This window comes from Anas platyrhynchos, chromosome 4, assembly GCF_047663525.1.
Source record: "Anas platyrhynchos isolate ZD024472 breed Pekin duck chromosome 4, IASCAAS_PekinDuck_T2T, whole genome shotgun sequence".
In the NCBI taxonomy this organism is placed as follows: Eukaryota; Metazoa; Chordata; class Aves; order Anseriformes; family Anatidae; genus Anas; species Anas platyrhynchos.
The window spans coordinates 46,291,935-46,314,445 of NC_092590.1; the positions used below are offsets into that span (position 1 = coordinate 46,291,935).

At 45.9% G+C, this 22,511-nt stretch overlaps 2 protein-coding genes across 38 annotated transcripts in view; both read right to left on the reverse strand.

Annotated features, from left to right (window-relative positions):
• FGF2 (fibroblast growth factor 2) overlaps positions 1–18,969 on the reverse strand; it is a 30,788-nt gene extending 11,819 nt beyond the window's left edge. The window contains exon 1 of one of the 3 annotated variants that reach the window (XM_027456828.3): positions 18,602–18,969. In XM_027456828.3, the coding sequence (XP_027312629.1) occupies positions 18,602–18,788 (187 nt within the window). In that variant the 5' untranslated portion in view covers positions 18,789–18,969. Of the gene's footprint in view, positions 1–15,634; positions 15,837–18,601 lie in introns of those variants that run through there. The other 2 variants (XM_072037477.1, XM_038178615.2) reach the window with 2 other exon arrangements.
• A 424-nt stretch (positions 18,970–19,393) lies between these two features.
• BBS12 (Bardet-Biedl syndrome 12) overlaps positions 19,394–22,511 on the reverse strand; it is a 143,215-nt gene continuing 140,097 nt past the window's right edge. For 33 of the 35 annotated variants that reach the window (XM_072037469.1, XM_072037466.1, XM_072037467.1 and 30 more), the window contains 2 exons: positions 21,090–21,276; positions 19,394–19,986 (listed from right to left, as the gene is read on the reverse strand). The gene's annotated coding sequence lies outside the window, so the exon portion shown is untranslated. Of the gene's footprint in view, positions 20,033–21,089; positions 21,277–22,511 lie in introns of all 35 variants that reach the window. The other 2 variants (XM_072037451.1, XM_072037444.1) reach the window with 2 other exon arrangements.

Below are 22,511 nucleotides of genomic sequence, written 5' to 3' on the forward strand. Positions count from 1 at the left end.
TAGATGGGAACTTTTCACGTTATTTTTCATAAGGATTTATTTCTCAGTGTTTATAGAACAGGAACAGAGATGGGATGCTGCATGGACGTCTGTATGGCTGGACTGTCAGTGCTCACAGGCACGAGTCTGTATGTGCTGTGATTAAGGCTTAGAAAAGTGTCCATTAGGTTACACTACAACATCCAGCGGGTGGTTTGGAAAGAACTGCAGATGTAAATGAGGACAGCAAAGACACAATAGTTGGTGTTACACCAATTAGGAACATGAAAAGTGGATGCATTTAAATCAGTTATTTAAAAAAAAACTCTGACCAGCCATTTCTTGAGAATCTGTAGGATGATACCACATAGCTTTCAGCTAGTGCCTATGAATCAGAACAAAATTTGCTCTGATTTTTCTAGTCATGAGGCAAATCCGGTAGTTGAGATTAACACAGACAGACTTTCCCCTTGCCTGCAGCCTGTTTCAAGCTGTGATGATAAGCTTTCTTCCTTCCTTTTTCTTCCCTGACTGCTCCCATCACTGCACACCAGGCACACCAAGCCTGCCAGTGGCCAGCAGAGCTGAACGCCAGCCAGAAGTTGCATGCACACTGATTGCATTTCTGCCTTGCTCTGACATGTGTCTGTGACCACGGAGCTCCAAGTCCAGGTTTTCCAACCATCAGCTACACAGGCCTGAGAATACAAGAAACTACACTGAATACCCCAGAAAAAAAACACCAAGCATCTTCTACATGCCTCAGGTATTTGAGGCTCAAAAGCAGTCGAACGGCTGTGCCAGAGCTTCCATTTTGCTGGGGAATGAGCGGAGGGAAAGGAAGCCATGGGCACGTTGTCCTAAACCTCGCAGGAGGTACTGCTCTATTCCAACCATTTCAGAACATCTTCCACTGAAAAACCTAACTTTGATTACTTAAAACATCTCCTGAAAAGGGGAAGAGGTGCACACAGCAACTGCAGCAGGCACTCTGAGTGCTTGCAGCTTTACAAGTGGTCCACCCCTTTATCCCCCTGCCCTCAAAGGAAAAACAAGCCTGTTCCCCGCAGCTCCGGTCCATCGAGATAGCTTGTACAAGCAGCACGATTCAACCTGCTTTCTCCTAAAAAACAAATATTTCAGTAACAGTAGAGCACAACTGGGTTTCCCAAACTCCCCAGCTTTCCCTCTGTTCTGGACAGCCACTAATTCCAGCCCATACTGGAGCCCCAAATCCTCCTAACACCTAGAAGCCCTCCCAGATAAACACAATTCCTTTGCACAAAGCTGTGCTTTCATCCACACACACCAAACAGGCATTTTTAGGATCAGCAGTACTCCCATAGCAGGAAGCAAGCTCACTGCAACACAGGCAGCCGAAACAAGGAATAGCTGAGGAACAGCTTCTCACCTTCCCGGGGCAGGAAAAGAGAAAGGGCAGTGCTGCCAAAGAAGTGCCACAGCTAACGAAAGCAGCAGCAGGGTGTTGCAAGCGGGTGCTGGCTGCGGCCCCGTCAGGTGTCAGAGCGAAGGATGTGACTCAGCTGCAGGGAGGCTGGCGGCGTTTCCAAACCGCCGGGATTGCAACTTATTCATTCCTCCGTTTTCATCCCAGAAATTATTTTTGGAATTAGCGTTAATGCTAATAATATAAAAGGAATTAGATTTGAAGATGCAATGCAGAGATCTGACCACGATAAAAGCCCAGAGGGAGGAAATGACAGCGATGCTCCGTCCCCTCGGAAGCACTCAGCCACAGCCTTGCATCAGCCCGGGCTCGCTGCCGAGAGCCTGCAGCCCCTGCGGGCCTGCTCTGCACGACAAGGTGGTTTTTGTGGCTCAGCGGGGCAATTCGGGTGGGCAGGGTGGGTATATGAGCTTCATTCGCCCACCTGCTGTCAGGGAGGGTTACTGGTTCTCCTGCGTGAAGATGCACTGTTACACAGCCTCACCTCTCCAGCTAGCAGAATAAATGTTTGAAACAATGGTAGGTTTTGGAGTGGAAGCAGCCCTGGAGAGTCAGAGGGAGGCTGCTGCTGATTTGACTTTTTAGACTGGGGTGAGACATTTTATGCAATCCAAGTAGAAGACTTCTTGTTTAATTTCTGCTCCTCCAAAAGACAGGACGGGAGCAATCCCAACAGGAAGAATACCAGAAAATGAATCCTTCTGGGTAACTGCTGCAACCCCTTTGTCAAGCTTTGTCATTATTCCATCTGATCTTTCTGTAGGTACAGGCAGACATAGGAGTTTCTAGTAAGCCCATTGTTTTTTTTTTTTTATAAAAAACTGAAGCCACATGAACACAAACGCTGCACTGTAAAGAAGATGAAATGGTCTCTTCGGAGTTGCGTGCCTGCTGCCATTTTATGCAAGAAAAAACAAAATACCAATAACACTAATAGCACTTCCAGGGAACACCGAAACTGCAGTGATAAAAAGGTGGTTGAAACGTTTTGTTTCACCCCAGAATGCCAAATCCAACACACAGCTCCCCCTGTGCCACTAGGCCCAGATCAGATTTGGGAACAGCTTCAGGAGCCGTCAGCGCAGCTCCCGGCCTGCCGGGGAGCCAGAAGGTGGAGAAGTGCTCGGGGCAGGGAGCGGGGGAATGGACTTTGCCATGTGCCCGAGCGCACAGCTTTCACCGCAGGCTTAACGAGAAACAGCTGTGTGAAATATCTGGAAGGCAGCATTAATTACTGGGGCACAGCTATATTGCTCTTCGTGACTTTCTCTTGACAAAAAGAAAAGAAAAAAAAAAAAAGCTCGGTAACTCCTACCATTTCGTACTGGGCCAGAAGTTCACATTCTGTAAAAACAAACATTTTAAAAGTTTGTAAGGTCTGTAAAAATATTTGCGTAGCTCAGAGAAGCAAAAAGTGTTCCTCTTAAAAAAAAATAAATCCCGTAGAGTCAGAAATGCACTGCAACACTCACTAAATGCCCCAAAACCCAAAGCAGTTTATCTGGATTTCCCATTCCAACTTGAAAAACACACGAATAAGCTGAGCCAAAGTAATACCTTAAGTCTTCCAGGTTTCCGCGTTATTTTAAGGATTTATTAACGCAGCAGTGCTACGTTGATCTGGAGAAGCCAAGACATAATACACTCTTGCTAAAGAAACACATTTTGACCACGGAATCAGCCCCAGAAGCAACTCTTTTAGGTTTAGCTGAATGCAGCTTAGCACAGCGTAATGCTCGATGCTGATGGCTTGCGCCTCTTGCAGCCCTAAGGTCACCAGCAGCAGTGGTTCAGACACCAGCCTTCATTTTAGACCTGGCCATAATGTTTGTCTTCAGCATACTTGAAGACATACCCCTCCTGCACAGCACCACGTACCTCACGGCTCACACCCGCAGCGTGCCCTTTAGTGTGTGACGAGCACCTCAGTATCTTTGGGAAGATACAAAAAGGGTTAGAAAACATGAATGGGAGAAGCATGAAGTTGAGGCACCGAACTCTAATAGATGAATCTGAAACCTTCTCCTGCCACAGCCTCGTTAAACTTGAAGCCAGGACTATAAAAGTATCCTCAATAAAACTCTCCTCTGAGCAGTTTCCCTGTTCCTGCGTTTAGCATCACCACAGCACTTTTACCTACAGAGATGAGCTGGTTAACAAAGTGCCACGCATGGATATAACAACGCGGTTCATAATACCGCAGTGAGGATGTTCCCAAAAGACGAGATGGCAAGCCCAGAAGAAGCCACAGTGCAGCTCTCTGATAAACCAGATAAAAGCACAAACAAATAGATAAAGCCTTGACATTGTTCGGCAGAAAGATAACTAGCCACAGAAAGACAAAATTAAAGTAACTGATATATATTTATTGCCTTTGGGACACCCTGCATTAAAGACGTCCTTCACCAGAAAGTTGTTTCTCATGGAAATGCCTGGCCCCAAGCAAGCAATGTCGATAAGATTTTCCAACGGCAGGGAAAAGAACTGTAAGGAGGTACACGATGAACAAATGTCTCCTTGCTCACCCTACAGGTGACATCAGGAGATCCCTTCACCCTGCTCTCGGAGCCATGTTTTCCAATTCCCGTGTGCCAAAGGACGTCCAGAGGCAGGGTGCCACGAGCTGGCCATAGCCCTTCTGCAGTTACCTCACCCAGACAGCAGCGGCACTGCCAAGCCCCTGCAAGACCTTACAGCTTCAGTGCTCAACACAGGAGAACAGGCAAAGAAGATTTTTCTAGTTACGGGTCCAGAGATCTTATTTTTTTTTCCAGTCATCCTGTTACCGTGAATTTCTCTCCAGGTTTGCAAAAGGATTCCCATACAAAAATAAAACAATCAGTCTGTTATCCTCGGGAGCTGCAAAGTGCTTTCCACAGGCAGACTGTACCCAAATCCTGTCTCCAGCTGCTCATTTCCAAAGCAGGGGGATTCTGCACCTTATTGGCAGCTGAGCCGGGAGCTATCTGAGCCTGAGCTCTCCCACGGGGATCCACAGCAACCTCCGCTTCTCAATGCAGCAGTCAAATGAAGAACTTCGGAGGGTGCTGTGGAAATGGTTGAAAAAGTAGGCGAACCATAGCTGAGCCAAAACACACAAATTCTAGACCCTATGAAAATTTTGACCACGTTCATTTTTGACAGGACATTTTTTCAGGGGGTCTGACTGGGAAAAAGGAGCCCTAACCCAGCACCCAGCTGTCTGACATGCGCATCCGAGCCACCACTAAGGGCTTAGCACAGCCCTCTGGAGCTGTACAGGTAACCTCAGAGCTGCCAGCACTGATTTTGATTTAGTTATACGACTCCTTGCTCATGCTGCTATCTCCATCTCTATACAGCAGATTATGTAAACAGCCATTAACAAGGAGAACACATCACTCTGCGTGGGGCTTGAGCGCATTGCACAAGTATCAAAACAGGACAGAGGTAGGACATGGTCTTTTCACAACATGCAGAGGCTGCGTTAACAATATGGATACAATGATGGATACATACACAAATGATTATACAAGAAAAAAATCTGTGGTGGTGTTTTTTGTTTTGCCTTTTTTTTTTTTTTTTTGCTTGTTTTGTTTTTGTTTTGGCCAGCTTCCTTTCCCTTACCACAGGAAAATGTTCAGGTGCACTCTTCAATTAGTGACACTCAGGCAATGCGATTCTCACTGGCACCTGAAAGATGTGAAAGGCAGAAGGACTCAGTGGCCTTTTTCTTTTTAATTCTAAGGCGATCCAACAAGACCAAACCTCTTCAAGGCCACTCCCTGATGTGCATCTTCAGCAAGGTCAAGAATCTCCCCCCCAGGATCAGGCCCGGATGCCCCGGTAAGTGCTGTGTTACTGCCCTGCAACCAGCACAGGCTCCTGCACGCGCTTGTGTCATTAGCAGACCGTGGACGAAAGATTACAATTACACCTAAGTGACCAAGGATGCATGGTTAGGGCACATTGACGAGTTGCAGGTTAAACTGGCCAGCGTATTTGAGAAAGAGTTGTAACTGGGCATTTATTTCACAATTATGAGAAGGTTTTCTAGCAATACGAAAGCTGAGAAGTGGCATTCAGTAGCCCTGTGGCTGGCAGGGCTTCCATCACATCTCTGCACTAACTGCATCTTTCCCACACTTGCTTCAAGAGCTCAGAAAGAAGTTCAATTCAGTTCTGCGTACTCCAGTAATGAGCTGTATGGCCAAGCAGCACCACGCAGGCAGAAAAGATGCTTGCAGATGTGGAGAATGCAGCAGCTGTGTGTATTTTCCAAAAGGTCTTTTATTGCCCTGAGTGCCAAAAGTGAAATGTTACGTGTAGGATGAAAGCTCTTAAGTCCTTTTACGGGACTTTTCCTTCTCCCAACCCCGCAAAGTTTCTGTAATGGCCCAGACCAGATAATACTGCACTGACCTAAACTATCCCAAATGGTCTCATTACTCTGCATCATGAAGGGTTCATCCAAAACACTCCTTGAAAATCTGTTTCTTTAGAAGGTCTTGGCAGAATCTAGCAACTTAATAGTTCAGAAGGAGTGAGCAGCCCATTCTGGAAGCCACTCGCTGCTGAGCTAGTGCCACCTTTCTCACGCACTCCCAGTCAGACGTGTGCTAGCACCCCGAGCTCCTTGCCTGGGGCACTCGCTGGGCCCCCGGCACGGCACGTGCTGTTGTTTTGCTGAGAGCAGCTGCACTGCACGGGATAGCACAAAGGAAGAGGGAAAGCAAAGGTCACACTGAGAAAGAAAGGAACAGAAAAATATTAGGAAAAAAAGAAAAAAAGAGATGTAAAGAGCAGACAGCAATGAGAAGGGGCAGGGTAGGCATGCATTACCTGAGGGTGCAGTACTGCAGCTCGAGGCAAAGCCCTGCACCTCAAGGGAGTGGGATTTGAGATGTGTTAGCCACAGGGATTTGTAACGTCTCCTTTTTCCTAGGGCTTCACAAGGAAATGGGGAATCTGCCTACTACATCAGGGTAGCCCTAAAATAAATATATGCCTGAAGCTCCTGGCTTTGAATACACTCACACAGCAAACGGAGGTGTGATTAAAGCCTAAGCTACTCCTGCACTACAATCGACCTAGCAGAGATCGCTGCAGACTTCAATGCAGGCACACCCATGGGCTCGCAGAACCGCACCAAATGCAGGTCCAACAGGCCCTCTCTCACAGAAACTGCCTTCTTAACACAGGAGGAGAGGGAAGGTCTTTCCATGACTACCCCACTCCTAGCTCCCCGGGAGAACGCCATGGGAAGGACAACACTTCACCAAGGGGCAGCTGGGCCCCAAAACAATGGCCAGCTAATGCTCCAAGAGCTTATGTGCACGTAGTGAACATCTCGAGAGCAAACACGCTGCTCAGATGCAGCAAGTAACAGAGCAGCTCGGGGACCGTGGAAAAAGAGGAGGAATTCAACACTAGTACAGCCCCGTTTTCACCAGCATACAGCTGCTTTGTTTGAACCGCAAAGGTCATGAGCCAAACACCTCGCTCTCGGTTTACAAGAAGGGAGAGTTTCTGTACCCCCCGAAAAGCCCCAGGCTGCACGTCCCTGGATCAATGACTAGCGTTACTGCAGCCTCTGCTGCTACGGAAAAGCTAAATTCAAGCCAAAGGCTCAGGGCCCATCTCCAAAATATTTGCAGAGGCCCTGTAAGGAAAACCCTTCCACGAGGCCCCCGAACGGCACCGCCGTGGTGAAGCTGTTGCGCCAGCCCCACGCCGGTTGTCCTCCTGCAGCTCAGCAAGGAGCAGGGCAGCGACGATTCTGCTGTCTCGCTGCTGTGGTGGTGGCTCACCTTTGGAGGGAATAAATATCAGAAATGCAAAGAAGTTCAGAAAACAAGGAGCAAAATAGCAGTGGACGACATGTTGCTAAATGCAATGCCCTCCTGTGTACTCGGTGGCAGAAGTTGCCGATGCCTTCGTGCTCGGTGCAGCTTCTATCCCCAGCCAGGTGCTCAAGCGAGGCGCAGTCAGGCGTGCTTGCTCCACAACTAATGTCCTAAACCCTCCCAACACCAAGGGCTGGTTCATCAAAGACACACATGTACACACACACAGATTAATGCCCCCGCTTTGGCATTTCCAGGGCCAGATCCAAACCTCAGCCCACGCGCCGGTGATGCCCACTGAACCTGATTTCTAGGAATTAGAAACATCTTTGGCCTCATTTCTCCCACATGTAGCCTACAACCCTTTGTGACGTGCCTTTCTCACAGGCATATTAATGCCTTCCGCTGGCCGACAAGCTTTGCATACAAGGCATCCCCAGTCCAGAGACTGCAAACGTGAAAGCAATTCTCTGCTCGCTCTCATGGGCTGGTTGTAAAACAACCCTGCCACAGGCAGAGCTGCTGGAGCAAACGCCGCCTAAACCCTTGAACACGTGCACAGGGCAGACAGGAGAAACACACGTAAACAGCAAGCGAGCCTTGGCAGAAGAGGTGGTCTTTTCAAAAGCAAAAACCACAGAACAGCCACCAAAAAAACTCGAGCAAACGAAGTGTCACAGTGAGAAACAGTGAGTCACGCTCCCGTACAAAGGCACATTTTTTCATTTTCGCATGACAGCATCCCAAGTGTATCTTTTTCCTTTTTGCCAGCCAGAGGCATAAAACCACTTGCAGACAGACCTAAGGTCTTTAAAATGTAAACATCCACAACAAAAATATACACTCCTGAACTATGAGCACTTTGAAAAGTTCCGGTTACACTTAAGAGTAAATCCAAGGCTTTGAACAGAATAACAACTTATGGAACCAGGTATCAAGCCGCTAAACCAGCCTGCCTCACAACGTGGGCATTCACAGGCCTTAGGAGCTTTAATCAAAGCATTACAAACACTGAACACAATGAAAATTATTTCCCTATTCAGGCTCTCCATCTATTTTCATTTATATCCCACCTCCGATTCCCACAGATGCCCAACTCCACCTAACACACACCTATCACATGGGAAGCCTCCTCAGGAACCACTGATTACCAAATGCGCAGCATCCCCAAACGCTCCCTACAAACATCATGTAACAGATGGTAAAGTCATCCTGCAGAAAAATAATTTCAGAATCATGTAACACTTCTGGTTGTGCTGCTTACAAAACACAACTCGAGTGTTTTGTGCTGCTGAGTCAAGTAAACAGCGATCGCTTGGAATTACGTAAGGATTTCAAGTGCCAGCACTGCGAATGCACCATCTTATAAAGGACTTCTAAATACCTCGCTGCCACTGTTTGCGGTCTCCTTGTCGCTGCAGATGAACCCGGTGCATCGCTTCAAGTCAGGAGGGCAAAACCAAGCAGAAAAAATTACCTGCTTTACCAAAGAACCATTACTGGGTACTGGTAATAAAGCCCCATCTCTAAGTATCAACAGCCTTACCCCAAATACTTGATGGAGAACAAATGTTTTAGGGTTTCATTATCAAACCCATTAATGCGTATACACGTGTTTTTTAAGACTTTTCCTGAAGGACCTGTTTTAACAAGAATAAGGTAATTCTTCACGTTTCTTTAAATCGCTTTATATTAATTTAACATTCACAAAAGTAAATGGTAAAATAACCACTTTCAGTTGTTCAGCTTTGAAACAAAGCTGCTGTAACAGTCTAGCCCACGTAACATCACTGAGTCATGTCAGAAGATGCACATGGAACTGGTAGAATTTAAGCTCTTTATGTCTATTGTGTGTTCACTAACGTCATGAGAGCTATGAACTGCTTTTCACGCAGCAAAATAAACACACGTAAAAGCAGGGACAAAATGAGGCGAGGCAAAGAACATCACTCGGAAGACAGAGAAGGTAAAACATAGCCATTTTAAAAGGTATTTTTCTGCGCTCCTATACTCAAACAGTAAGTATTCAGTAGCACACAGTGTTTTAGGGATGTCAGAGCAGTGGACAACTGATTCTGATTCAGATGAGATGAAAGGGAAAGGCTGCCACAGCAGCAGCAGGAGATTATCACCTCATAGATATAATAAGCTTCAAGTGTTACAGATGGAAAGGAAAAGCTGGATTTCAAAAATGCCAAGAATCATCATCAACTGGATCTCAGGAGAGTCTGAAACAGTGGTGAAAGAGGAACTGTGTCATGCATCCAGGGTGCCAGGGACACAGCACAGCTGAAGGGAGGAGGAAGAAATAACAAGCTGATAGATAAGGAGCTGAGAAGTTGCCCTTTGGAGCTATTTGCTCTGAATCCGGACAAAAAGGGTAAGAGACAGTTACCATGTTGGTTTTGCCCTTCCCCAGGCTTCAGTACCAATGAAAACATATTTTATCAGAATCAACTGCTGACTCTTCAATAAATATTTGTGAAAAGTCAAGTAAAAGCAATCAAAATCCACACACATGCACATGGCATTTCACTGGTGCCTATTCACCTAGTTTGCTGCGAGGACAATGCAAAGACAACGCTGAGCCCAGAGCCTTACTTCATCCTCCATCTATTTTATCCCCTTCCATCAGGCTGCGTATCCACCCTGTGCTGACATTTAAATAACGCACCCTCAGGGGGACAGTGCAGGCTGCGCACCATGAGGCCAACGAAGGACAACAGCTGTCAATCACTGCTGACCCAAAATAACAGCGAACCAGAGCCTTCACAGAAAGGCCTGACCTTGCTTTTGAACGCAGTGCAGTGAGCTGGGTTTTGTATGAAACCAAATTCCCCAGCGCCAAAAACTAAAACACATGCTGCACTTTCAGATTTTCCTGCAGGCATTTGGGTAACAATAAATAATTAGGATTATTACTAACATTAAACACTATCAAATAATTACTATTAGGTAACATTAAATAATTAGTATTTAGGTAACTTTAACAGCCCCTGATGGTGGCTTGGAGGAGGCAGACAGAGTTCACCATGGGACTGGGCCTGTACTGGGGAGCCAAGAACTTGGGCCTATAGGACCACGTGGAAAGGGATCATGACAAAGTCACTTCCCTGTCTTCCACTTCTTCCAAATAAAAACCCAGTGTGCACTGCTTGTTCTGAACACCTTCATATCATACTGGAAGGGACACAAGCACTGTCCTGACAAGAGAAGAGACTTCAAGATCTGCAGCAGGCCTGCCCAGCTCCCTGCTGCTTCAGCCAGCCCACTACCAGTACCGTGTGGGTTTCAGTCTGTTTGCTGGTTTATATCTCCACACTGTTCCTGACTTCACTGCAGAAAGCAAGCCCTCAATGTATCTCTTCAGCTTTTGTGAATCTTCTAGGCCCAGCCTTTTTTTCCTGTCAGTAAAACGTCCCTACGGATCCTGTAAACACTTGTAAAACCATGAAGTGAATCCTTCACATATACATATTGAGAGGCAAGGCCAGATGCATGTTTAGCTCTTCATCCACTTGCTCCACTCGAGTTAGTGACTGCCAATGGACTGAATCCACATGCTGTTTCCCAGAAACTGCTCTGCCTGACACGTCTGCGCAGCAGGATACCCTAAGAGACCTGCCAACACAGATGACAGCCTCTCCTCATACATCTTCTATATGACCCTTGCTGCCTGCTTCTTTACACTAAAGTACGCTTTCGTTTTTGTATCCCTCTCAGGTGTTGATACCCATCGATATCAACAGGACTGTCCTAGGGAAGCATTGCACAAAACTACTCTACAGGTGCGAAATCTACATCCAGAAGTTTCAGTCAGTCCTGCTCTTCCCAGAGCTGTGTGCCTGTGCAAACGCTCACTGTAAAACAGTCCTAAAATGACTATTCTAACCTGAAATGTAATAGAGGTGCAACCTCTGGCCTGCTGGTGAACTCTGTGCTAGACGTGGTGCCGACAGCTGAAGCTGAGCAGGGGGGAAAGGGAAGAGACGATCCCTTTTAGCAGCAGAGACTCCTTAGGCCAGCTGAAGTATCTAGCCAGAGGACCTCCTGGTCAGTCAGCACTGACAGAGTAACAGGTGACGTTCAAATACAACACTAAGGAAAGAAAAAAAAAATATTAAAAAAATAAAAAGCAAAAAGGGGAAATTTGAAATACCCAACAGACTTGAGTACTTACTCCCCAGTATCCAGAGTCACCAAGAAAAGATAGTCTGCCAAAAAAAAATGGTGTCAGTCTCAAGAGGTGCTACTGACATTTCCCCCAAAAAGGCATACCACACAACGGCCAAGATGTTGTGCTGCCTGCTTCCAGAGCTCACCTATTTTGCCAGTACATTTAGAGTGTTAAGGACACTCTTTATCAGGAAAAATAACCCCAGGGCTACACCACACACAGAATGGCAAGAGGACTTGTATTAATAAAACACACTGGTGCAAAAACTCTTCCAAGTCGGCACCAGGCTGGTCAGCTGGAGAGCAGAAAGGAAAGATCTGAGAAACAGACTGCAGATATTTCAAGCTGTACTGCAGCTGATAGCTCTCCTTGCTTTTACACAATACACTACCACGCAGGACATTATAGCCAGGAGCATCAGGATTTTGTGACTTTCACATTCCAGCTGGAATCCCGATGACAACTGTTTTATGAAACCTGCTCAAGTCTCATCACAAAAGGTAAGCTACAAGCTCTGTAACACAGGGATGTGATCACCCAACATCATACTGTTATTGCAAATGACTACAGAGTCTAGTTCCTAATTTGCCCTCTCCTACTATCCTTAACATCTTTCCCCTTTGAATGACTCAAGAAATGTGGTTTTGAGCTCTAAAAGTCAAACATGAGTGATAACTTCATACAGGATCACCCAACCAGAAGTGTACCATGGCAGTTTGTGTAAAATGACCTCCACCCAGCTTTGTAGACATCATCTCATTTATACACTCGGACGAGCATATCAGCCTGTAGTCAGAATCTGACCCTACCCTGAATAAACAAAACAAATACATAAGATAATAATCCTGAAATGGCATCAGCACTCCGGACAGTCACCCTTTAGATATTTTTATTGAAGAGTCAGGAGGCAGCAGAAGAGGCAGGCAGGAACTTTAGTTTACCCACATATTGTCACAAAACGCTATTGAAAAGGACAAATAATGAGAGCTACTTTATTTTGAAATGCATCGTCTTAAATGGATACTAATAAGAGTAAAGGTTATTTATTCTCAATCAGAATTGAAATGCAATCCCATTACAGACTTCTGGGCTTCAAAAGTTGTGCCATAAATATTTCAAATATCACTTACTATAAATATCCCAATCAGAGACTTCATGTAACTATCTGCTTTTTCAGGAACAGTAGCTTGAGCATTGAGGATTTTTTTTTTTCCAATTGCACTACAGTTATATAGCTCATTCTGGTTTTACTAAGTAATGACACCAAACATGATGCCACCAAGAGTCAAAAACCTCCACCATTTCTAGGGTTATACATCAGTAGTACAGCTGATTGCCTCCCAAGTATTTTGAAACAACACACAGCCAGTGATCCGAGAATAATGCTCCCAAGAGTGTTAAAAGAAAGAAGTAATCATCAGAATACAAATTTCATAAATCACGAGTTAGGGATGGATTCATTGATTCGGTTCTAACTGCTTGAACAAATGAAGAAATACCAGAAACTATTTTTTCTGGGGAATAAAAATGGAGAAAAAGGGAAAAAATACTAAGCTCAAGGAAAACACTTTCAAAGAAACTGTCTCATTACAAGTTTCACTTCAACGTGTTAACAGCCTTAAATGTGCTGAAACCACTGGACAATTACTTTTATAAACTGCTTGCCTCAAACCAAGGGAGTTGGGAGTAGCTTACAGAAAAAAAGATGTCAGTGAAAAGATGAGGATTTAAAATTAAGATTGAAAAACTAATTAATTAAAGAATAATTACATGGAATTCTGTCCCCCAAAACAGGGGTGGAGCAGTTCCCTGCCTTTCAGAAAATAAAACAGGTGTACATGTATGTATTTTGTGAAAACTGCACAAGAAACTGAGGCATTTTTCCAGGCTTTCCCTGGGACTGTTAATTCAACTGCACAAACCAGTGCTAAATCTCTTCTTGCTCACTCAACTGCCTGTGCACTTGGCACTCCTCTTGCTTTTATTACGGAAGATGAACTTGAACGCCTTTTAAAAATCTTTGATAATATATGCCGAACATGAAGGGGGGGGGGGGGGGGAAAGCTTTTAATTTAATTAACTGCAATTTTTGCTCTTCATCTAGTATGCCAAAAGAAATCATATCTATAAAGAATAAAAAAACTACTAAACTACTTGCCCTTCTGTAAAACGTTTTTCAACATATCTCCACAAGATGAACTTTATAGGATCAGCCACACAATTTTGAGCATTTATTAGCCAAATAAAACCATTAGCAGCTTGATCTCATTCGCTTGATGAGCGATTCACAAATATGTATAGCTCTGCTTTATCAAGTTGACAAACATCCGAAAGTTTTCACCATGCCTTCACCAAATATTGTACTTGTGTAGCTGCAGCTTTTGCCAGAAGTTTTAACATACCTACATAAGGAGACCATACAGACAGCTTTTGCAAAAATTTACGTTTCTGTGAGTACCTCCATAATTTGAGTGGATTCTGTAAAAGTCCTACATATTATCTGCATTTGCCGTTCATCTACAGCTTCGTAATGGCTACACGAGTTGGACTGTTTTTTCTGAGTATTTTAGTACCTTAAGCACTCCCAATTTGTAAAGCCCGTCAGAATTTTTAAGGGCTAAATCCTGCCCTCTAGTGTACCCGTGGACAGCCGTGCCCTGGGAACCTTCCCTGCTCCAACCAGCCTTATCCAACCCAGGCACCAAACAGGTAGGAGACGGGACAACTCCCTGCCTGCCTGAGGGCATCTCGCATTTGCCTCACTCCATCTTCAGAGCGCACCCGCTACTCAACCACACAGCTCTGGGGTAGGTAAAAGTTGCCCAATTTTGAGTAAGAGGATTAGCAGACGTGATGACAGATGAGGGAACATCCATCCCATCCCTTGGCAGCACGCTTGCCTCCGTGTGCCCAGACAACGTAGGCAGTCTGTCCCTCATTTAATTATTTTACCTTGCAGTGCCATGGAGAAAACACTATGACAGTATTTTGATGACAAATAAAGTAAGCCAAAGACACACAGGAAACATACTCCCAACTTTCCTGCATGCGGGCTCTGTGCTACCTCACTCCCTAAAGCCAACTACATCTGAGAGCCGGGAAGAATTTCTGTCTTGACTATGTCGCAAAGCATTAGCGTTTGGCACAACAGCTGAGGGCTGTGCAATAGATCAAAGGTAATGCAAAATCAGTCTGCTTTCAGAGAGACTTGGGTAGAAGCAATGTATTCAGACGCTTAGATTTAGGGCCAGATTTAAAAAAAAAAAAAAAAAAAAGTCAACTCTCACCTACCAACAGGATTTGGAACAGGATGCTCTGTTAATAGTTCTGGCCACGTCCATGGGACACCAAAACAGGAGAGTCCTTCTGAGTCCTAAATAACTCAAGCACCTATATAAAACTCAGCATTGGGTACTGAACCATCACACTAAATCACTTAGCTCGTTTTCTTCCATTTGCATGATTTTGCAGTAAGTTTTGTATCTTCCTCACTAAGCTGCTATGCTCTAAAAACATACACTTCAACATATTATGTTAAAAACATTTAGAAAGTTTAACCATTTAAATGTTATGATACAAATAACTCATTAACAATACTTGTGAAAAGAACTTTCTTCAGAAGAAATTTTCCTGGGCCAATATTACCCTATTTTACATTTTCTTGACATATTTTTGGAAAGGTAATTAGGCACTAAGGAGAAAGAAGGCATTTCAGACATTTGCAGGGTTGATAAAGCTCACGCTGCTGAATCCCTTCTGAGTGACTGGCTGGAGCCTTGTCATCTCATTAACAAGTGGATGAAAATGGCTCAGGATTCCTTGGATGCCTTGTTTTATACTTGTCATGAAATACAGCAGCTTGAGAAATTATGGAAATATACAAATGCCGACCATTCCTCAGCGAGGGAAACTGAAGGGAAACCAGCTGTGCTATGAGACATTTCATAAAACGTATGGCTAAGCGTTCCTTTCCCATTCCCCTTGCTTTTCCCCGTCACCAGCTCTTTGAGGCAAACACCTCCGGAGAGTTTCTGAAAGCCTTTCCAAGCTGACTGGCTTCTTTGCACTTTTTCCACAATATAAACCAAAAGTTGTTGATCAACAACAAGAGATGTTTCTTTGTTTTGCTTTACAAAACAAAACCCTAAGAAAGCGCCTTCTGTTTTCTGTTTGTCTGAAACATACCTCTTTGGGGGAAAAAAACAGAAATCCCTGGGGTGTGTCCAAAGGGGCACTTCGCTGATGTCACTGAGCAGCACGCATGTGATGTGGCAATATCGACCATCGCAGATGTATTGTCCTGCTCTTTCGCTACGTGAATCATATGACTCCTCTCCTCCAGCACACAGGGCACAAACTTCCATTCCTTCATCTCACTGACGACACGATTATGAATAAACCCAAGTGAATGGGGTGAGTGTAAAACAGTCAAAACTCTTGATGCCAAGACATAAAACAGACTATATACTTCGAACAAGCTGTCCTTAGTGCTCGCGGCGGAACGGGGGAGGCAAAAAAGGACACGGATAATGGAAATTTGTTTACAGTATTAGACTTAGGTCTGAAACGTAAAGGGAGAGTCATTCACCTTCTGAAACAAGGGTTCCCTTTAAAAGTCAAAGTGGGGATGTGCTAATCAAATGCTATTTTGTTTAATTAATTTGTAATAGCACAAGAATCTCTCCTAACTGTCCTTTAACTAGTTTTCTAAACCAAATTCTCGGCACCCAATATATTTCTTTTTTTTCAAAATCATCTTATAAAACCTTTTATTTAAACCTAGAAAGCCTTCATGATTTGAGGTGCGTATTTTCTTTGCTAACTTTTTTTTGGAAGTCTTTTCACATTGTCTTAGGTTTATGTCTTCTCTTTGCCATCTGTCATGCCAACGTGACCCGCCAGGAATACCACAAGATTTCACAGGGACTTCCACAGAGCAGCGTTCACCAGATCAGAGTTCAACACTGTACAGATTTGTATTGAATGACGTACTTAAAACCAAGATGCTAGAGATGTGACCCACGTAATGTCGTAGCAACATGCCTCACTGACGTGTCAAGCGCTAATTTCTCTACTTCTGAGAACTGACTTCTTCCAGGAAAAAAGAAAAAAAAAAGTTGTTTTCTGATAGCAAGGAAAGGAGGAGGGCGCGGGACTGTCCCCAGGCAAGTGTCCCTGCACAGCCTGACACCAGGGAAAGAAGGAGCAGCTCACGTGTGGTGGCATTCCTGTGCACACAGGCAATTGTTGGCAGCAAGCCCCACCAGGTGGGAGAAGTGGCCAGCTGTACCGTGCTCACAAATCATTCTTTTTAACAAGGCATTTTCTGCAAATGACCAGAAAGTGCAGAGCTGAGGGATACCTGAAGAGCTCCCAGCAGCTGACTTTCTGCAGAGCAGGGCAGAGGCCACATCAGTTGTTGATTACTCGGGATTTCCTTTACCTGTTGCCACCATTCACTAAACAGGAAAAAGGATAGGAAGAGAAAGGGGTTTCAAAAAGAGAGACAGGCATCCAGTGAAAGAGGAAAAAATACTAATCAGCAGGTAACAGTGAAGAAACAGAGAAGAAAAAGGTAGAGATACAAAGAAAGAAATGACAGGGAAAAATATAAAGGAAACCAGAGAAACTTGAAAGGGAAAGGCATAGGATGGAGTCAGTAAGGTATTACCAACACCAGAAAGACTTTCACATGTAATTCCCTATTAGGAAAGCAGCATGAGAAGGCAGTTCAAAACTCTAGTATCAGTAAGGCTAAACGGGAAAAGAAAACACACATTAGAAAGACTCAGGAACAAAAAACTAGAATTGCTCAGGCAGGACATTAAAAATAAAAGGGGGGGGCAAGCCTTATGATGAAGGATGATGACAAGATTCAGGGCAGCTTGGCCCAGCCAGGGTAGCACAGAACAGCAGGCAGGGCTACTGGCCTTTTGCACCACAAAAAGCAGAGCACGGCACGAGGTAAGCACCTGGGAGCACTGACAGCACCTGGAGACCTAGCTTCAGTCTCGCATGGACCCAGGTCATCGGCTTGCTTTGCGTCAAATTTCCAGTAAATTCTCATAGCTACTTCTCATGGTAAGAAAACCTGTTTTGTGAACCAAACACACTTCTTTCCTGTAAGAATTTCCACATTTCCCAAACACAAAAAGGTAAATCAAGCGGAATACATTACTGGGTGCTTTCCAGCACAGACTTCATCCCGTGCAGTAACTGACCGGTACGCGTGGAGACCGGACACATTAATGGTACATTAATGCCTTGCTTTAGGCACCAACATTGGAAAAGCCCATGTGCAGTAATTTACTGCATTGTTTTGGAAATATATTTTGTTACTACTCATGCAACATCAAGTAACACTTCCCTCTAAACCACTACCTGAGAAAGACAGAAATGCAAAACACATTGGATGAAATCTGAAAGTTTCCTAGCTTTTCCTAAGAATATTAGTCAGACTGACTGACTACTAACTTCCTCTACATGTACTGTTCAATATATACCTTCATCCATCCCATCTGACATAGAACAATTTTACCAAAGAGTCCCAAAGTAGAACAGCCTCAGCCTGAAGCCCAACCTAGCAATACTGCTATTCGGGAACAGTCTGTTGCAATACTTCTTTGGAATTGTACAAAAAGCTTGCTTTTTTTTTTTTTTTTCTTTTTTTCAGATGCGCAATGTTCTAACTGGAAAGGAGTACGACGAGTCTCAGAAACTTTTGTTGCCTTTTTATCCATCTCCTCACATCAATCCCCTCCTTGTCTCTCGGAGTTTAGCCCCACCTGTGCATCCACTGCTCAGAGGACAGGTTGGAAAGAGACAAGGAGTCTTAGTAAGACATTTCACCTGCTCTTTGTGCCAAGTGCACAGGCAGCTCACAGTGCCCACCCTGTAAAATAATACATTTTCTAGAAGCAGGAGCTGCATTGAGACAATCAACCTGACAACTAAGCAGCAACCCCTTGCACCTGCTTCGAAGCATTTCAAAAACTTAATGTTACATCGTCAAACAAGCCTGTACTGAATGTTTTCCAGATACCCTGCGGGCTGCAAAAGGCACCTTCCCGGCAGCGGGACACCCTGCCCTGCACCTCCTGCCCCCAGCACCAGGTGCCAGGCACCCGGCGCGGGCACCCCCCGGGCACTCACTGTGCGGGTCGCTCTTCTCGCGGACGCCGTCCACCCTGCCGTCGGGGTTGATGCGGAGGAAGAAGCCGCCGTTCTTGCAGTACAGCCGCTTGGGGTCCTTGAAGTGCCCGGGGGGGAAGGCGCCGCCGCCGCCGTCGTCGGGCAGCGCCGGCAGCGTGGTGATGCTCCCGGCCGCCCCCGCCGCCATGCGCCGGGCCCCGCCGGCTCCCCGCCGGCCCGGCCGGCCTCGGCCCCTGCCGCGCCCGTCCAGCCTCGCCTCGCCCCGGGAGCTGCGCAACGCCGCTGCCGGCCGGCCGGGGCGCCCAGCGAGGCAGGGAGGAGGGCCCGGGCTTCCCCCGGCCTCGGCCCCGGCCCCGGGCCCGGCCCCGGCCGCCCCGCCCCGGGGAGGGCTGTGGCGGGGCCCGGGGGGGGGCGGCACGGGGCAGGGGCTGGGGGGCTGGGAGGGGCGGGGGGCTCGGTGGCTTGGCAAAGGGCAGCACAGCAAAGCCCGGGCACGGGCCCACCAGCAACCCAGCACGTCGTCTGTAAAGCACAAACCCCTCGGGTGCATGTTTTGTGCCTGAGGCTGGCACCACCCGGGCGCACACCTGGGAGGATGCACAGCTTTGTTTGGAGACCCCACTCAGCACCCTCGTTCTCCTGTCCTGCTGCTTTGCCCCTTGGGACGCTTTCCCACCTCCATGGCAGCACCTGGGCAATGCCAACCCCGACAGCTACACCGGCCTCTTCATTTCACTGAGCCAACATACCGCAACCTGCACTGGGGAACAAACACAACAGCAACACATGCTGTCCTGCAGACACCATTTGTAATGTTGTTTTTGCTAGCACGTATTTACAGTAATTTCATCGCTGGTCAGCTTCCCGTCCCAACTCTGACCCTTCGCAAGCCGTAAATCTTAATTCTTTACCAGAATCGGTGACAATTACACTGCTTCCCACACCCTCACTCCAGAGGCTTAATCATGATGGATGGTGCGTGCAGAGCACGGCGCGTCCCAGCGCGGGGCCGGTGCAGGTTCACCCCCGTGTCAGCCAGCCGCCCCCTCGCAGCGCCGCGGGCACGGCCAAGCATCACGCGCCTGCCGTCATTCCGTCCACGCGTGGGGATTTCAGCCCCGTTGCTCAGAAGGATCCCTCCTCTCCTTGTGTCCTCCAGCTCCTGCTTCTTGCTGCCTGTCTGCTTCTGACACTCTCTGCCATTTCTCCCTGAAATCCAAATGTTATTGCTGCATGAGAGTTTTAGACAGTCAGACCAATGGCGGAGATGCTCCTGGTTTCCTCTTGCTCTTCTTTTACAAGAGAAGCTACATTCAGGACATTTTGTGTCCTTGCTCTATAAATTCTTCCCAAGTCCTCATCTCCTTCTCAGAAAGGAGAGAGTTCTTCAGGCAGGTGAAGGGAAAGGGGAAAGAAACATCATTCTTAAACCTGTAAGAAGTTCAGACAACCAGCCAAACAACAAAAACCCAACCCAACAAAACCACATTTCTAAAGACTGAACATTCCTAGATTCACTTAGGCATTCCTGACACAGCCTTCACCTACACACAGAGCAGGCCTTTCACAGCCCTCACGTAGCTCTGAGCACTGCCCTGGGAAATCACATTTCAGCACCTCATCGGCCAGCACTCCTTCATTTGGCAAAAGGGCCATCCCCATATCCTGGAGCAGCGCTGCCTCAGCTGGCTGGAAGCCCAAATGCACATCTCACAAGACAGGGCCCTGATATTTTTCAGATTCTTCTGAGTCCTGGCCCCTGTGATGGGGCCCAACCCAGGGGTGGCAGGGTAGACTATCTTTAATCAGTTCAAATTCCTTACCAAAAAATCCTTTTAACAATTGGTGCAGCTACCAGTAAAATTACGGAGCCTAAGAGCTCTTTAGAAGCTTGTCACTGGGGCTTCTATCTGTGGAGCCTCAAAATAAATGACAACAAAGCTAAATGGAAGATCATAGTCTCTCAGGTATTTCCACTCACCTCAAGATCCTTTTATAAATATATACACGTATATATTCATTTTTCACTTTCTAATGGAAAACATACCAATTTTTGTTTTCTCCATACTTATTTCTTCTGCACTCCAACCTTGCGATATGGTCATTGACATTTCTCTTAACATTGACTAAAACAATTCTGGCAGTAGCATTTTCCTTTCGTGTGGCTTCGATCGCATTATCCCCACCACCACCCTTCCTCAACTCAGATCTTGCGCACAATTACACCCATAGAGCTACTTCCCCTCCACCCAAGCCATTAATTATCCCTGTTTTCAACCCCATTCATTCTCATTCTCTTGGCCTGCTTAAAACATATTCCATGTTAAAATGCCTTGAACCCTACCTTTCTTCTACATTCCAAAATAAATCTTAAAAACCTATTCTGTAAGCTGTTCCATTTATCTAAATTACCCACCTTTTTGTGTTTGCCTTGCATTGTTTTATATGCGGCTAGATTTTTAATAGCTTACCTCTTAGAGAGACAAACCTGTTTTATCTGGTGTTGCCCTCATGGTTGTGGCTCATACGGAACACAAGGCACTTCATAAATGGGACAGACAGCCCATTCTGATGGTAGATAACCGTGGGCCAGGTGTATGCCCAAACATTGCCTTTATTCAGTACACAATGCTTACGTTTTCTTGAGACCCTCAATAGCATCATACTCAGAACACCTAAAAAAAAAAAAAACACAGCTAAATTATATTGTTAGCCTAGTTACAGAAAAAAATAAAATAAAATAATAATTTTTGACGTATTTCAAATTGCGGGTAACAAACCCCATCAGTTTTATTGCTCTGGTTTTTAATTTTTAATCCAAAGTTCGAAACTCACGTCTACAACTTTCCCAGACTTTCCAAAAAATCCGGTCATAACAGAGCCCTAAGAAATTTCAATCCCCTTTCATGGAAATTGCTTCAGCCACATGTCCTTCAGTCTGCTAGGACTGTGTCCCCATAGAATCCCACACAAGATGGTGTTTGAAAGGCACGGTAAATTAATCTGCAGAAGACCTGGTTTACCGTGGAATTAAAATCATTAAAAATAAGCCCACCGTGACTTTCGAGAAGAGAGTTAAAACTCCTGGAAAGCAAAACCACAGATGAACACCTCAGCTCATCTATCTTTCCCCCACTAAGACATAACATCAGGTGGTTTGTGTCAACACAGCAGGCTGGAAATGCTTCCAGGTATTAGAAATGGAGCAGCAGCCCCAGGCCCTCAGTCCATCGCAGCAGTTCCCAGCTTTCTGGGTTTCTTGGCTTCACAATCCCTCTCTTTGGTACACATCCAAGTAACCATTAGCCAAAAGCAGCAAGATAAGCTGTGTCTCCTTTGAAATTTTCCTGTGTTGTCTAGCACTCAGCCAGCAGTGGAAAAACCCCCTCACTTTGCCGGCATGTACCGGTGCTGAATGCCTCCCACTCTGGCATTCGCTTGTCAAAGGCAACAGCCCTCCAGAGCTTGCCACTCACAGCCAAATCTGCTGTAAGCAACCTCAACTTCAGTGTTATGCTAACACGCAGCCTGGCCCTTGGAGATGCTCCCAGACCCCCAGTAACACCGCAGCAGGCCTCGTATGGAGCAGGTGATAGCCTACACATTGCCCGGGCTTGTGCCGTGCCTCAGTTCGGGCGAGCTTCATGCTCTCTAATCGTCAATACACATCAGTGCTACACAACACACCCTCTCCTGAACCTCAAGAATGCTGTGATAAGGAATCGTATATCCAGATGAGACAGAGCTCAACTTCTCTGGTGGCAGTTCTTCTAATTCAGTCTCTCTTCATTAATCCTTAGCATTAAGTAATGCTGTTTTTTCCTCCAAATAGCCCTGAGGGAAAAGGAGCTTGCAAAGTAAGACAATGGCATTTTGTAGTTCGGGTGTTGTGTGAAGAAAAAAGTTGTAT